Source organism: Mastigoproctus giganteus, chromosome 10 (genome assembly GCF_048544385.1).
Source record: "Mastigoproctus giganteus isolate SK-2022 chromosome 10, ASM4854438v1, whole genome shotgun sequence".
NCBI lineage: Eukaryota > Metazoa > Arthropoda > Arachnida > Uropygi > Thelyphonidae > Mastigoproctus > Mastigoproctus giganteus.
The window spans coordinates 92,607,197-92,625,482 of NC_143584.1; the positions used below are offsets into that span (position 1 = coordinate 92,607,197).

The following is an 18,286-nucleotide window of genomic DNA, read 5'->3' on the forward strand; positions in this document are numbered from 1 at the left end:
AAACTTACAAAGAAGATATATATACAATTTTATATACATTAGCATTCTCATTATACATGTATAAAATACTATTTTATATATGTATAATGAGTATATGTATAATACTAATTTATATATGTATAATAAAATAGTATTTTATATATGTGCACGTGTGTGTGTGTGTGCGTGTTTTACCTGTATCAAGGGTGGCTCCTAGACCTTAGCCCATCTCCACCTTGCATGTCTGTGTTGGTGCAGCAACTCTGCAAACCTTTTTGTATTGGTGTATCGCTTGTGTACGTCCAACTTGCCACCAGGGAGCAGCCAACACCTAGGCAGCCGCTGCCCACCCCCAGGCACAAGCAGTCGAGCCTGACTCTACTATCACCTTTAGTGCCTTGTGCACAAATTCCGCACCCACCGGAGATAGTGCAATACCGGTGGGTGCCAGCAATCCCGTCCCCAGGTTGCCCAAACCTGGAAACCAGCAAAAAAAAAAAAAAAACTAGTGGAAAAATATTCAAGCCTCAGCAGATACAAGCCAATTTGAAAAACTTCAATAAACTTAGCAAAGTAAATATTTACATTTGTACAAGACAATAGAAGTTTAACTCTAAATCCTAGCAATACAATTAAATTTACATATCTTACAACAAGTCCTATTTATATTTAATGGGATACAAACATATATATTAACTTCTCAGCTGTCAGATTTATATTCGATTTTGGATTTGAGTTCTTAGTTCAAGTCTTTTCTTAAGGACCGATTCTGCAAAGGTCTGGAATGTCTCAAAGTTTGTTTTGTTCTCAACTAGTATTTTTACATTGTCCTCAGCTAGACCTGGAACCTGTTTAAGTAGCAATACTCGATGGTCTGTATATTGCGGACAAAATAGTAAAACACAGATCCAGTCCTCCATTTGACCACAGGTGCAAAAAGGATCCAGCTCCAAACCTCTGTCGAAAAGTTTGGCCCTCAAAGATCCATGGCCTGTTAATAAATACGTCGTAGACATGCTTGGTGCAAACCATGAAACAGAAGGTTGAGTAGAAGCAAACTCAACATTTTCAATATACTTCTTTGTGACTTCACCATGCACAGACTCATTCCATCTACTTTGCCAAACACTAACCACTTCACTCCATAATCTTTTCCGTTCTGTCTTCAAGTTACTAACTGGGTCTGTTGTAATTCCCACAAAAGATGCCTGCAGTATCCTGAAAGAGGCCTCTGAGTCGGGAAAACTCATATCTAGGAAATAAACTCATACACCGACCATTGAACAAAATTTTTACTGTAACTAAAATTTTTACAAATAGTATAAAAACAAATTATTTACAATAAACTAATAATTGTATGTTGCGGAATACTAAAAACTGTAATAAAAATCGTTTGCCATAAAATAAGCTAAAATATAAAATTAAAAGCGCTAAAAACCTGGAGCTTTCGAGAGCGTCAGCTCTCTTCAAGAGTAATATGACTTTCTGCAACATCTCCTTAAATAGCAGGTTCACGGTACCTCCACACGTGGTTCAATCGGCACATGAGCAGAACCGGAAGCGGAAATGTCTCGGGTACGTGGCAAATAAAATCGTTCATCCGAAACGATTGAACCACGTGAAAAAATACCACGTGTGGAGGTACCGTGAACCTGCTATTTAAGGAGATGTTGCAGAAAGTCATATTACTGTTGAAGAAGAGAGCTGACGCTCTCGAAAGCTCCAGGTTTTTAGCGCTTTTAATTTTATATATTAGCTTATTTTATGGTAAACGATTTTTATTACAGTTTTTAGTATTCCGCAACATACAATTATTAGTTTATTGTAAATAATTTGTTTTTATACTATTTGTAAAAATTTTAGTTACAGTAAAAATTTTGTTCAATGGTCGATGTATGAGTTTATTTCCTAGATAAGATGCCTGCAGTCCTTTCTTATGTTTATAAATCATGCCACGGTATAAGATAAATAAATCTAAAGGCAGTTCTCCTCCAAGGATTTGGAGGGCATTGTTTGATACTGTACGAGGGGCATTATTTACTGCCAGAAGTACTGTTCTTTGAATTGATAGTAGCTTATTTTTGATTTTCACCTTAACGATGTTCTGGTGCCAAATACCTGCTCCGTACTAAACTATAGGCAGAAATATTGCTTTATAATATAGTTTCATGGTCTTTTTATTCAAACCCCAGTCTCTTTTTGGAGATTCTTATGACCGAAGCAGTAAAATTTCTAATTTTTTCCTTCAGTTTGGTGAAATGAGGGAGAAAGGTTAATTTATCATCGAGGATTATGCCAAGATATTTGTTTTGAGGAACATAAGTTATCTGTGAACCATTCAGTTGAATTCTTGGTGGTCTTCCATAATTAAAGTGGTTTTTAAATGTCATGAAATTTGTTTTACTCTGAGATATCTTGAGCTTATTGATTTCAGCCCATGCCACCAAATCAGCTAAGATGGGTTGAATTTTGTCCTCTAATACCTTACGTGACCTTCCTTCAATAGCAATCACGAGGTCATCGGCGTAGGCCACCTTTAGAGAATTCGCGTGTGTTCTCGTGAGCCACTGATCTAATACGGCATTCCAGAGGAGAGGCCCCAACACCGACCCCTGGGGGCATCCTCTTGAAACCTGGGTATTATAAGACAGATGCTTTGCCTTGACCATGATGTATCTCCCATTAAAGTATGATCTCAGTACCCTGTACACATAATTATCACATTTAGCCAACCTTAAAGACCTGAGGGCACTCCCCCACCAGAGGGAGTCGAAAGCGCCCTCAAAGTCCACAAAAATGGCCAAAACATATTTAGAAGATGAATTCTGGATAAAGTTAGTCAACGTAAGATCAGTGGACCTCTGTTTTTTAAAGCCAAACTGACAGCTTGAGCATAATTGGTTTTCCTCAAATTACGAAAGTTTGACTGGAGAAAGTCGAGCTTCAAAGAAAGGAAATGAAACAGTTGCAAATGTATACTGGAATTGGGAGATTGTTAGAAACAACAGTACATAGTGTTTAAGGTAATGCTGCACCGATTGTTTCCTACAACTCTACAATCAGTTCTCTTGTGTTGCATACTCTACCCTGTAAAGACCAGATAGTGTGAATGATATATGGTTTGTGTAGACTTATGTTGTTCATCTGGCCTCTTAGCCTAGGGCCCGTGGAACACCACCAACTATTATTTACCATACCAAGAGGGAGGGAACCGGGGCAGGTAGCTAGAATTAGCTCTGGTGGGGTGATCCCCGGCGTCGCCTGAGCTTGCCACGGAGGAGCAAAAAAAAAAAAAAAAAATTTTTTATTGGAAGCGAGCGCATCAGTGACAGTTTGAGTTTTGAAGAAAAGTGGAAGCTGAAAACTGTGGATGGTAGGAAGAATCAAAGGATCACCCCTGAAGAAGCAACCCACCCTCAGCGGGGAAATCTGTAAAGAAAAATGGAGAGTATTTAGGTGGGTAGGGCCCACCAGGCAAAGTGTGGGTGCAGAGGGATGGACAGAGCCTTGAAGTAAGGGGAAAAGGGAAAGGTCATATGGCCAGGACACCCTCTGTTGGGTTTGAGTGGCTATCTTGGCATTTTTTGTCAGAATTCCGACGTCCCACACTGGCCTCACCAGCTGAAACCAGTGTCAGCATCCCACACCATGCTGCCTGAGAAAAAGAAGCAGCAAGTCGTTAGCAGAAGGCAGTGGGGTGTCCTACGTAGGTTGACCCCCAGATGCGGTTATGATCCCTGTACTATGAGGACCACCTCATTCACATTGATCAGTCATACACATAACATACTACATGCACACAGGACATTTTTTTAACATACACTAGTGTTCAAAGAAAGTGCATCACCTAGGAATTACACATTTCTAACACTTTTTCGCGATGATATGTTACATTAATGACACAAATAGAAATATAAACAAAAGATATTTATGAATAGTTAAGGAAAAGCTAAGTAATGTTTGACAGGTGCTCTCAAAACATTCCAAAATGAGCATTTGCAACCTTTATACAACAGTTTTGGTAAACACCATAATTATGGCAAAAATGTTATCAGAATTTGTTTCACTTTATCATTTTAAATGGAAAACAAAATGAAAAGTTCACCAGATGCAAACTAATATTTAGTTGAACCGCCTCTGGCCCTGATGACATTATCGAGGCATTGACAAAATCAATTTCTGAACATAATCAACTGATAGTTCGTGGTTCCAAACACCAATTATGAAGTTCACGAAGGGTCTTTGGTTTCTTTCTGGCAACTGCACATTCCACACGCTGCGAACAGTTCTCTATAGGATTCAGGTCCGGCCGGGCTGCTTCCTGGCCAGCTAACAGTTGTAATAGACCGTTCTTCCAACCATTTTTTCACCTGTAGCAAATGTAAACACATTACTGTCGAACATCTAATGCAGGAATGAAGCTAAAGTAACTACAGAAATGCCTACTTACACGTTTCGCCCGATGACAAGGAGCAGCAGAGTCGTCCTGAAAGATGCAGTTACTTGACAGGTTGAAATGGTCTCTAATGGCTGCAGGCACCAATTTGCTTCCAATATAGCCAGGTATCCACTGGCAGCCAGACGGAACCTTTTATAAACTGGTGGTGATACGAAATGCACCCCCCCCATATCATTTGGCTGATAGGGAATTTCACTGTGCACACCATACAGTCTGGATGGTATTCTTCACCACGTCTACAGCAAATCTTTTGTCTCCCATCAGAGCCATGAAGGTTGAATTTCTTCTCATCCGAGAAAATAACTGACTTCCACTGCTCGGGGGTTTATTTGACATGCTCCTTACACCCAATTAATCAGGCTTTTTTCATTTTTTGTGTGAGGTGGGGCTTCTTCTTAGGACTACAAGTCAATTTTTGAAGATGCGTCTTCTGACTGTTACTGCACTTGCTATCACTCTGTATGTTCTTCCCATTCTTTGCTCAGCTCAGACGAAGCTTTACGGTTTTTAAGGCATAAGTGCATAAATACACAATTTTAAATAAAAATAATTATAATAATGAATTTTGGATAATATCCATCTATTTATATTTTTAAAATATATACATATGTTGTTTTTTGATATATTGAAAAAAAATGTTACCACTTTGAATATGTCTGATTATTAAAAAAAAAACAAAAATAATTAAATCTTCGAATATTGTAGAACAGCTGTCAGTACTTACGGATGCTAAAAGATGGCGCCTCTGATTTGATTTTAAATATCCAGAATGAAAATTTTAATGTACTAGTTTATAACAATGATTGGATCCAACTTTCAATTTTTATTTTAACCCACAAAACACTGGTCAGAATCCAGTTGGAATGAACTGAAGAGCAGAAATAAGAAACAGCCCAGGTGTCCTTTTTACGTAGTGGATCTCAGCCATTGTTTAAAAGACGGATGGAGTACAATACCACCAACTTTGTGACAGACACTAGTAGAATGATATCCATCACTCATTGATGCATTTCGAGTAACAAGTTATAGTCGCATGTTTAGCAGCTATTTCAAAATGGTAAGGTTTTTGACATTACGTATTATAAATAAGCAAACAGACCACAAAACACACGCAATTCATTGACATAATAAACACGGGTAAAATGCCCTTATCAACCAGTGTGTGTTATGCCTGTAAATTGGGAGTGTTTTCTAGTCCGTTTGCCTATTTTCTGGTACAAAAAGCTGAGTTTCCACATGGGGAGAACTGTGCTATCCTCTCGCGATTGGTAATAGCCCATTAAAGTCCCTCTAGTCATTAATGGGATTCAAAGACGGGCCATTCCTAACTAAGATTTAAATTCAATCTATTTAACTTTTTTGGAAGGTACGAGATAGTACGATTTCAACAGTTCCTTATTCGTTTTGAGGATTCACATTAAAAAGACAGCTGTTTGATTTTTAATTAAGATTGTATTTTAATATTTTTAAATTCATGGTTAGATTAATTTTTTTAAAGTATAAATTCTTCATTATTGAGACGCAAATAAAAAGCAGACTCAACTGCCGTGACCAGGATTCGCACCTGGGTTACTACGGCCACAACGCAATGCCCTAACCACTAGACGATCACGGTTCTTGTTGAAGACATTGCAGTGATTTCTTAAATAACATCAAGACGTTCAACTGATACCGGATATCCTGTCTTCTCGATTGGTCACTTTTTATCAGGGAAAATGTCGGTGATGCAGTCAGGCGTGCATCTTCTGCTAAAAATAAGAAAAGACAGGGAAACTTCGAGGTCCTCGATATTGTACTTAATCCAGTCCCGCATGTGATTTAAATTTTCGATCTGAGTTGCTTAGCTAGGTTTTTCCCCATTATGTGTTAAAGATCTCACGAGTCAGTTGACAAATAAATGGACACTCTGAAAACTGAATGAGTTCTCATTTTCAGTTCAGGTCAAAGTCGAATCGCGTGTTTGATGCTTGGTACCCTGTTATTCTTGAATTACAGGGTTTCATAAATTTTCTTGAATACCAGGACTTTGGTCCACAATCGCTCCAAGATGTCCAAATTAATGATCAAATATCAGGTTCCGAATTACATCTTGTTGGGGGTAGCTTATTTCGTCATTAAATTGGATCGCGAACCCTCTTCGGTTCACACTTTAACAAGTGATCTATACTACCCTCCAAAAGTGTCGGGACACCCTGAGTTTTTCATCTCTGCGATTCTGGTTGTGTGCTGCTTTCTGATATAATAATTTAAAATATTTTTATAGTCTTTTGAGATATGTCTTTCCGAGTGCTGATGTCCAGCTACATTACTTAAAAAAAAAATAATAAGACAACTGGATCATGAATGCGCAATTAAAAATTTACTTTGAATATTGTAGTTCAGCTGATAGTACGTAAACCTACTAAAAGATGGCGCCACTAAAATGGTTCGCGTATGAATCTTAACTTGTTAATGTGCTAGTTTCCACATTTTTTTATTTTAAAATTTTGTATTTTAATCCTTATTTTATTCAACATTAAGTGACGTGCTGACAAAAATCTAATAAAATTGTATCAAATCCAGATGAAAATTTTAAGGTACTCGATCAGTGTTTATAACACTGACTCGGAATCCAACTTTCAATTTTTATTATAATTGTAAAGCACAGAACACTCGTCAGAATCCAGTTGGGATGAACTGGAAATAAGAAACATCTCAGTTGGCCTTCTTGAATATTCAGCCATTGTTCAAGAGATGGGTGGAGTACAATACCACGACCATTCTTATAGAAACTAGCAGAATAATTTCCTTGATTCATCGATGCATTGCAAGTCCCTTGTGACTTTTCTACTGCAGTATTTTGATAAGACCCGTGTTCACATTTCACCAACATGTATATCAACAGTTCCATTGTGAGGATTTAAATCAAACGCCTTTGGACAGGATAACATTTTAATTTCTAGTTTCATTTTATATATTCATAGTTCAATTAATTCTTTGAAAGTCTAATTTCTTTTTTATTGCAACAAAAACGAATTACACTTGCAGTGACCAGGTTTGAATCCTGGTCACGGCAGAGAATGCACTTTTACTAACCTTATCACAGTAAATGTTGTATTTTATTATTTAGAACAAATGAAAAATGGATTTTCTTTTTATCACTTCGATAATCAGTTACCATTATATCTTGCTGATCACGGGAACCTGGTGGCAGATCAAGTTCCTCTTCTGACACTTGGATGAGGTCCTTGACGATTACAAAAGTTAAGTCAGGAGTTTAATTCGCTTTCTAGAATAGTCTAATGAATAAAATGTAAAATTTTATAAAATTAGAAACCAATGCATTGTTTCGTTTTAAAAAATTAAAACTTTTCTCATTTTGGTCAAAGATGTAGCCACCTATGTACATTTGACAGTAGTAGTAGTAATGGCAAATGACACAAGAGAGCAAGATTATATAGCATCAGCCAAAAAACCCTACATACTTCACACTTTATCTAGTTTTTCCTGGAATTTATTAAAACTATCCAATTTCACAACGACAGATGGAAGCCTGTTCCAATAATCTACCACCCACTGGCTGAATGCAAAGTTCTGCACATCTATCCTGCAACCATCCTTCCTCAACTTGAATTTATATGTCCCCGCATGTGTGTGTGTGTGTGTGTGTGTGTGTAGTCTCAGCAATTCTCATTCAGCTTATTCAATGCCTGAAGCACCATAATCAGATCACCCCACAGATGCCTAGTCTCCAGCCACTGCAATTTACAGAATTTAAGTCTTGTAGGTAAGAACTTTTGTTCCCTGCACCAATTTGGCTTTCTCTGAACTTCCAGTGCTCTGGAGAATTTCATATTTGACTGCACAATTACCACCACATCTTCATTTTTCACTCTCCTGAGTGTAGTACTATACAGTTGATAAATTACTCTGGGATAACTGCTATCCATGCAGTACCTTGAATTTGTCAATTTTAAACTTCAACTGCCATTTCTCAGCCCATTAACCCAATTTTCCTAGATATTGTTTCAGTAATTCACCCTGATTACTGTCTTTAAACACCCTGACAACCTTTGTGCCATCTGCAAATTTTGACATGAAGCCTGATATACCTTCATCAATATCATTAATAAATATTGAAAACAAAAATGAGCCCATCACTAACTGGTGAACTCCACTGATGATATTAATCCACTCTCCATCTTCTTCCACTTTGCTATCCTAGCAGGATCTTTTCCTTAATGCCACATTTCTCCAGTTTACACAGCAGTATTTTATGTGCAACAGTATCAAAAGCTTTCATGAAATCCAAGTATATGATATCAAAATAATTTTTTGCATCCAGTTCCTTGTTCGCTGCACCCTAGTAACCTATCAGATTGGTTAGACAAGACCGCCCCTTAACAAATCCATGCTGTGGTTGCAGTATAATTGCATTCCTCTTCAGATTGTCCTGCATTACTTCTTTAACGAGTCACTCCATTATTTTCTGTGGATGTTAAGCTAACAGGGCATTAATTTCTCATTCTCCTTTTCATCTCCCTTTATGAAATTGGGATACATTCACATATGTCCAGTGCATAGGGGCCACCGTTGAATCCAAGGATGCTCTCATAATCATGGTTAAAGGTCTGCTCATCTCCTTTGCCGCCTCTCTTAGCATGATTGGATAGATGTCATTCAACCCCAGGTGCCTTTTTATGTTCAGCTTCAACAGTTCTTCTTCCACTTTCTTTCAGATATCACAAAGTCACTTATTGCAGCTTAATAAACTTCTGGCATCCCTTCCCCTAAAGAAATCGTCATGTTTGAGTGTAGATCCAAAGTAACTGTTCAGTTTGGGGACCAACTGACGATAACATCATCACCTGGTCCAACTGCATGGAATTTAGAAACTGTCTGAGACTACATAGTCAACCTTACGAAAACAACATGTCTTCAATTAAATTCCACATACCAGATAATCGGCGAACATTGCACAAGTTTCACATTTTGTTAGGCTGTAATGTGCAGGAACATCGCCCCCTTCAGTTCTCCCCGAGCCACAGCATTCAAGTGGGAAGCATTCAAGGAATTAATCGTGGAAGCTACTAAAAATTTCATACCTATTAAGAAATATTGTTCAAGGTTTAGGCCTAAATGGTTATCTAATGAACTAATGAGACTCTTAATAGAGAAGAAAAATGCATGGGATGCATATAAATTATCAAGCGACTCAGAAGCCTATGGCAGATATAAGCTAGTCTGTAATCAGGTCACAAAGGAGGTTAGGCAGGCGAAGGCAGATTACGAGAAATCTTTGGCAAAGGATGCTAAGAAAAACAGCAAGGATTTCTTTACTTATATAAACTCTAAAAGGAAGGGGATGAATCTGATTGGTCCACTTGACATCGATGGTTCGACTGTTGATGATCCTGCTCAGATAGCAAACAAACTGAATGAGTATTTTGCATCTACATTCACACACGAAGAGTTAAGGTTTGTAAATGGCAGAAGGTTATCAAACTGTAGCAGGATACTTAATTATTTTGTAATAACTGAAAGCAAAGTGGAGGAGAAATTGAAGTTAAACATAAGAAAAGCACCTGGGGTGGATGGGATCTATCCAGTTATATTAAAGGAGGCGGCAAAGCAACTAAGCAAACCCTTAGCCATAATTATGAGAGCATCCTTAGACTCAGGGGAGGTTGCCACGGACTGGAGATGTGCAAATGTATCCCCAATTCACAAAGGGGGATCGAAGGGTGACACGAGTAATTACAGACCAGTTAGTTTAACTTCGGGTAAAATAATGGAGTCACTGGTTAAAGATGCATTGCAGGATCATCTAGACAAGACTGCAGCAATAATTCAGACACAGCATGGGTTTGTTAAGGGAAAGTCTTGTCTGACAAATTTGATAGGATATTATGATGTGGTTACAAAGGAACTGGATGCAAAAAATAATTTTGATATCATATATTTGGATTTCAGGAAAGCTTTTGACACTGTTACGCATGGAAGACTATTGTACAAATTGGAGCAGAATGGTATTAAGGGTAAGTTGCTACAATGGATAAAAGGATGGTTAAGTGGGAGAAGACAGAGGGTGGTAATCAATGGGTGCTGCTCTTCTTGGACTGTTATTAGTGGAGTCCCACAGGGTTCGGTGTTAGGTCCACTGTTGTTTTGTATATTTATCAATGATATTGATGAAGGTATATCAGGCTTAATGTCGAAGTTTGTAGATGATACAAAGGTTGACAGGGTTGTTACTGACAGTAATGGCAGTGTGCTACTGCAACAGGATCTAGATAATTTGGGCAGATGGGCTAAGAAGTGGCAACTGAAATTTAACCTTGACAAATGCAAAGTACTGCATATGTGAGTATGGACTTGGCACACCCAGGGTCCTGAGCTGGATATCATCATTCTTCTCTCTCTTTCTTGGTGATTCCCTTCTCTCTCTCTCTGGGTAACTCAATTTTTTTTTTTGGCTAGTGCAGCAAAAGCTTCAGGCTTCCTTGCATTATATGGCTATTAATAATAATAATATGGGTAGAAGTAACCCCAGAGAAACGTACCAACTGTGCATTACTACACTTAAGGTGGTAGAAAATGAGAGACCTGGGAGTAATTGTGCAGTCAGATATGAAGTTTTATGAGCAATGCAGACAGGCTGCCAGGGCGGGTCATGGGGTTTTGTCAATGATATATAGGAATTTTGCTAGCAGGGAAAAGGAGGTGATTGTCCCTTTGTATAAGGCAATGGTCAGGCCATGCCTTGAGTACAGGTCTGGAGGCCTCATTTTAGGAAGAATGAGGATTTGCTTGAGCATGTACAGAGAAGGGCAACAAGACTGGTGAGGGGAATGAAGGGATCCTCTTACCAAGAGAGGCTTAAGTTCTGCAAATTGCAGTGGCTGGAGACTAGGCACCTGCGCGGTGATCTCATTGAGGTGTATAAGGCCTTGAATGGGTTGAGCACGCTGAATTCTGATGGGATCCTTCCACTTATTCAGATTACGAACCTAAGGGGGCATAAATTCAAATTAAGAAAAGACAGATGTAGAATAGATGTGCAGAAATTTGCCTTTAGCCAGCGGGGTGGTTAATTGCTGGAATAAACTTCCAGCAGTCGTTGTGGAAGTTGATAAGTTGAATAAATTTAAGCAGGAACTGGACAGGCATTTGGAGGGAATGGTGTGATTTTTTTGGCTGATGCTGCATAAGCTCATACACTTGCTTTCTTGCATCAAATGCCACTACTATTCCCGCTATTTTGCCCTCATTGCTTTGCTGCTTCAAGCTACCCATTTATCAAAACTGAACCTTATTATTCCACTACGCTAAAAATTTAAAAATAAGCTAATGAACTTGACAGTTAAACCTATTCGTCATCGTCAAACACATTTTAATGTTAATAAATTAAAAAGGTGGTAACAATTTCCAATAAACTTATCCATTCATACGATCTCAAAAATTTTCAATGATATAAATTAAAAAAACGATGTAAGTATAAGTTAAAAATCATGCGAAACTGATTATTATTCCTGGGAGAATCTGTTACCTTACTTAAAAATTTACTTTTTTATGTAATAATTTTATGAATTTTTCAAACTGTTTGAAAATTAAACAAAATTTTAAAAAACTTATTCAATTTTGAAATATTATAAATGCTCTGATCTCTGCCAATAGATGTCGCCAATTATAAAGAAAATTTAAAAATAATAAACATGTATAAAATTTAAATTCTAAGTATTTCTTAACTCTGTGGATAGATGTCACCACATGTATGCATCCAATATAACAAATTAATGTCAGCCACTCTAGAATTGAGGCCTCCGTAGCCGAGTGGTCAGGAGCGGGAGTGCAGTAGCACACGCTCTTTGAGTAGACCGGGGTTCAAGCCCCTGACTGCTGAATACGGTCGATCTGCCAACCTGCACTGGACCAGCGTGGCAGATTATGGTCCATTTCCCTCAGCATGAATTGTTGAGTAGCCTTCCATCCTGCAGTGGGTTGATAATGGCTGCACTTTACCTTTTTTACTCTAGAATTATTATTAAATATCTAATAGAATTTAAGTTGGTGCAATGACCGATTGATCATCGATTCATCACCAAAATACTTCTAGAAGCTGTTAGAAAATGAGATCCGCAGTTTTCAGCTTAGGGCAGTGGAGTCCGGGTCAAGCAGTGCCCCCTGCAGGATAGGTCACTAAAAGTCATATCATGTGTGTTCGATGGCATTCCTGAATTGAGTGGAAAACACTGCATTGAGTAAGTATCACTATTCTGATCTACCTGCCAGATTCCTATGGTCCTCTAGACACCAAATAAATCCAATAAAATCATTTTACTTTTCACCCGCTTTCGACCTTTCTATGATCCCGACTTCGGCAACTGCTACACCTTCACGTCATCCCAAGAAAGTGAAGAAACACTGCAGGCTGTGGAATCTGATATCTGGCAAGAAGTCAGTGGTGAGTTGTTTAAACTTCCTCTTAACCATAACCATTAACTTTCCATTAAATGATTGTTCTTTCCTGCATATTGACCAGCTGGCCAAGTTCATGGACTCAACTATTTCATGGGTATTCTAAATTCGGATAAGAACTCAAGTTTATTAATGGTTGCAGGTTTGGTGCTATATCTGAATATCGAAGCCAAGGAGTACCTGGAAGCTGAGAGAGGACCCAGCTGGGTAATCACAGTTCGGGTCGTTTTCCAGATCCATATACAGATGGGGTCAAAGTCCAGCCAGGATACTTCTACGACTTTGCTGTTAAAAAGGTTATTTTATATAATACTGTATTGCATTTGATTTATTCATAAAAATGTTTACATTCATTTCAGAGTTTTAAATATGTCAATTTTGAGCTCAGCTTGGAACAACTCAGATCTACATTGTATAATTAGGTTCATTTTAGATTTTTGGTGACAGTTCTTTCAGGAACAGAATGCAGTCATAAACAGAGGGCTGCTTGTGGTTGCAAACTAAAAACTTAGGGCTAAAAGCCTCAAAACGCACTGGCCATAAAGGTTTGTTCCTTGCATCAAGTCTATAGACAGCCAACTGAAGTTGATTACATAGCTCATTTTATTTACATCTCATTGAAAAATGCCTTCACAGTGAAATGAAGTCTTTTGTTGGGAAAAAGACTTATTCAAAGTATAATAAATATAAACAACTTTGTGAAGGCATACAAAGTTGCAAATAAAATGCCATATAATCAAGCTATTTTTTTTCATTTAGTTTTAAACTATGTACACTATGGCATCTGTGTGCAGTTAGTTTCACAACTAGGTTGTCAGCTGTAATACCACCAGGTACCCACCAAAGGTGCAAGTAGCCCTGAAAAGGCTATCTGGATGATGGTATCCACTGAGGATAAGTATAGTGTTCTCTATTGGGAAGTGTTACTTATTTGAAGTAACAAACAGGCAACTGAAGGTTGTTCAATGTGATGTAAAAAAAAACTATACCATGTAATCTACACCATATAAAAGTGTATTGTACTATGCAATGCACTTTTATATTGTATAGCAAGTTTTGTAGACAGGCTTTCAGCCTTTAATTTAGGCTTAAAAATTCTATTATGTAAAAAAAACTTAAATTTATGTGTTATTTAAAATTTAAATTCCTAGAATAATCCAGAAAGGTAGAAGATTCTTGGAAGTGTTAGAACATTGTAGATGATTCTAGGATGTGGGAGTTGTTACAAAATTATAGGTGTTTCACAATAATATGCATTGAGAAGTAAGAGCTATGATTTTAAGATCTATTACCTGTCATCCAGGAAGTATGATGCAAGTTGCTTTGTAAAAAACATGGCAATAAATGAGGAATTTAGTGTTGAAAAAGTGCTATTATAATTCTGTATAAAGATTAGGACAACCACAGTAGAAGCACAATACCATGACACTGGTTTCTAAATGCAATTAATGATTCACTGCATTTCAAATCTGAGCTAAGTTCTATAGAAACAGAAATTCATGTCTATATCCACTATAAAAAGTGGATTAAACAAGCAGGACTTAATGGTCATGTAGCAGTCCAAAACTTCTATTAAAACCAGAAAATCAAAATAGTTGGCTTGGGGTAAGAGCCATACATAACTTGGACAACTGAAGTTGTCCAAACTTACTATGGATTGATCCAAATTTGAATCCAATTTCTAGAGTTGGGGTGAGATGATCAATTAAAGAAAATTTGTCTACATATATATATATAATAAATATTTTATTTTGAAAACTAAAAATGTGAAAGGCATAATGTTATGGGTTGAAATTAATTATATAATGTTGGGGTAAATACACCCCAGTTTACACAGAAACTTAACTACATGAGTAGTGTGAAAGCACTACTGTGGCTACCTTCACAAGATACCAGGTATTGCACTACTTAGAATAAACATCTCTAATATAGAAGATGTTTATTTTAGAGTAGTGCAATACTGGGCATCTTGTGAAGGTAGCCACAAGATGCCTCACTACTTAAGTAGTTAAGTTTATGGGTAAACTATGATGTATTTACCCCAACATTATAATAAATTTTATATATACACTGGTATTCAAAGAAAGTGCATCACCCCTTAAAGTTGTAATTGTTGTCCAAATAACACAAGTATATGGCAATGTTTCTTACAGATTGCATCAGATAAGACTGATATGAATAGGTGATGTAACATTGTATCAGCTATTACTTTTAGCTATATAAGCATGTTCTGCAAGAGGTGGTCATTCCTTGCTTGTCAGGATGGAGAGTTACATGCAGTTGACACCATGAAGAAAGTACTATTGTTGCTTTAGATGAGGAAGCATCTACTTCCTGTCATTGCTTATATAATGTATTGTAATCAGTTGACTGAAAAAATTTCTTTCCAAATTCTAGAATACTGGTTCTTCTGATAGGAAAAAAGGAACTGGATGCAAGTGAGTATGCCAAAACAGGACCAAGTTTTGAAGTGCTTATGCCTTAAAAACCATAAAGCTTCAACTGAGCTGAAAAGATGAATGAGAACATACAGAAGTTGTGGCAAGAGTAGGATCAGTCAGAAAAATGACTCTTCAAAAAATGGACTTTTAGCCTGTCATCCTAAGAAGCCCCTCACAAAATGAGGGGCAATTAATTTGGTGTAAGGAGCATGTCAAATGGACTAGGGACTTCCTAGCAACTAAATTTTAAATTAAACCCCTCACTATGGCTCCTAAAGTTAAACTACACACAGAGAAGAAAGAATAAAGCTCAGTGGCAAACTTTACATAATAATACAACAGAATGGCAAAAAATATTCAACATGTTTTATGTGCAGTTAATAAAATTGCATTCTTAATTTATTTCTTATTTAGCCTCTATTTTATTTCTGCATTAAATATATTAAAAATTTACTTTCTAGATAAAGGAAAATCTAAATAATAGCAGCTTGAATCCCCAAAGCTGTTATTCTGAAAGTCTCTTGTAGTACTTAACAGTCAGAATATTTATTTTTGGCCACTCAATTTCTAGAGATTAATGTTTATGCACTTAGTCACTCTTTACAAGACAGACACCACATTGTGGAGGAAGTAGAGTCCCTTGGCAGCATTCATGAATAGAATTTATTTTGGCAGAGTGTTCCTTGAACTTAAGTTTCCCATCTAACTTTAATATTGAAGCTGTTGATTAATCACTGTGCTCAGTTACATTAAAGCTAAAAATGAACTAAGTTTCCATCTTTAGCTGGAAAGTGTTTATAAACAAATTCAAAAGTTAAGCTATAGTTCAGGATATCACTTTAATACCCCCTTTATTTCCAATCTGTTATAGCCAAAACTATGAAAAGTTAGTTCAGTAAGCTTTTTAATATAAAGTAATTGTAGTGTTTAAGATTCACATGCTTTGTCCTACAAACAATATGCAACCTGAAAACCCACATGCCTCCACTACACCACCAGCCAGACTCTTCCATAACATGAAGAGCAAAGCAAGAGAAGTGATTGGAGGCACTGCCATAAAACAAAAGTAGCACAATTCAATAATTGGACACAAGAGGTGCCACTAAATTTAAGCTTGAAAATAATTGAATAAGCATGACTTAATTCTGCATTATCCTTAATTTCAGGAAGAGTTTATAATTTAACAGAGAAAAAGAAAATTAGTTCCTCTAAAGGGTATTGAGTTTCAGCTGTGTGAATCAAGTAAACAGAAAAACACTGAAATTTTTTTTCAAGACCAAAGAGTCTTTAAGGCCCCAAATGCCAAGCTAAAGTTTAATTCTTTTAGTGGATGCAGCTAAGTATTTCTTTGGAATATCAAAAGCAGAGGTAATGTTTTATTAGTGACTGAGTTTAAGTGATGTACTGAAACAGATACCACTGAAAAAAAAAACAGATTCATAAAATTTATTAGGTAACATTATTTACATAAAGTGATGTCTTTGACAGTCTAAAACAAGTTAGTATAATTTGTTAAGTGACATTCTAAAACAGTTAATTCAACAATGAATTAAGGCATATGAGAGTAGTTGTAAGTTTTCAACTGATTAATGTTGTTATATGGCTCTCTATTTATGTTTACTTTTGTTCCTCTGACTAATACTTTGAATACTTTTGTCTTAACTGAAGCTTCTGCTACATGTAAGCTATCTTGAGACCAGTACACATGGGTTGCCATAGCTGTGGAAGGGATATCTTTTATTACCTGGAAGCCATTAAAACCCATCCACTGAAGAATGTAGGTGATTTGCAAATATGGACTACTTGCAAGAATATATGTCTCTCCTGCAAAGGAAATTTTGGTCAGAATAGGTGGTTAAAGCTTTAAAACAGCTATCAAAAATTAATTACTTAATGATATTAGATAATTTAACAAACTTAGGTGTTCTAAGCATATAGAGAAAACCCATTCTCAGTTTGTCTACAGTGCATTGTAGGAATTGTCCTACATGATTCTGTGGCACAACTAGATAAGAACCAAATATGCTATGAGCAGTATACATTTTTTTACTGTTTCAGGAAGGAAATTACTCCTGCAATTAAGCATCCTTCTTGGAAGGACTTCAGGCCTGTAAGTGGTACCATGGCAATGATGTATAATATGCATTCCTCTATAAATCATATTGCTTACAACCTAGTAAGAAAGGTAATTTTGTTTAAATAATGGTTGCTACCAGATTCACTTACAATACCAAATCCAAAGGCACAGGGACTTGGACTGAAATGATTGATGCATTTCTGGAGTGAGTTGCAACTCACACCAGAAATGCATCAATCATTTGTATAGTCTGTGGCATGTATTCTAAGGCTGGTCTAGTAGACAGACTTAGCTCAACTGACAATTTTCTTTGCAACCAATATAAGGAGCATGCCAATCAAATTAGCACTGGATAAATTACAAGTGTTACTGAAAACAGTGCTAGCCCTAGAAACAGATATTGGGAGCTGGTCAGACTCAAGTATCATGAGCTAAGTGATGCTGCCTCTGATTCAGGTCCAAAAAAGACTGCTCTGGTTGAAAGTAGTTTTATTGGTAGACTATTGAAGGAAATGGGTAATTTTTTACAATAAAAATAGGTGGTCAGTGTTTGCCAGGGGCAACAATTGATGTTACCAACAGATGTTCAGATTTTAAGGGAGGTAAAGAGCATTATTATTCATGTGGGGACTAATGATATTAAACTTACAACTGACCATCTGCATAAATATACAATTACACCAGAAAAAAAATGCTGTGAGTTAGGTCAGAATGGGTATGTGTCTGCAATTCTGCTGAGCAATAGGATTATATGCTGAACTTGATGGATTAACTGAAGACTGGAGGGAATCTGTAAGGCTCTAGGGAATTTTAGTTTGTGTGGCCCACATTTGTAGATAGGAATTATTTTATGGAGTATCATTTGGATAAGTG

The 18,286-nt window shown here is 36.9% G+C and overlaps 1 protein-coding gene across 1 annotated transcript in view; it reads right to left on the minus strand.

Annotated features, from left to right (window-relative positions):
- LOC150079157 (uncharacterized) overlaps positions 1-18,286 on the minus strand; it is a 153,276-nt gene that overhangs the window by 58,284 nt on the left and 76,706 nt on the right. The window contains exon 14 of the mRNA XM_090382974.1: positions 16,958-17,160. Within this exon, the coding sequence (XP_090239100.1) occupies positions 16,958-17,160 (203 nt within the window). The remainder of the gene's footprint in view (positions 1-16,957; positions 17,161-18,286) is intronic.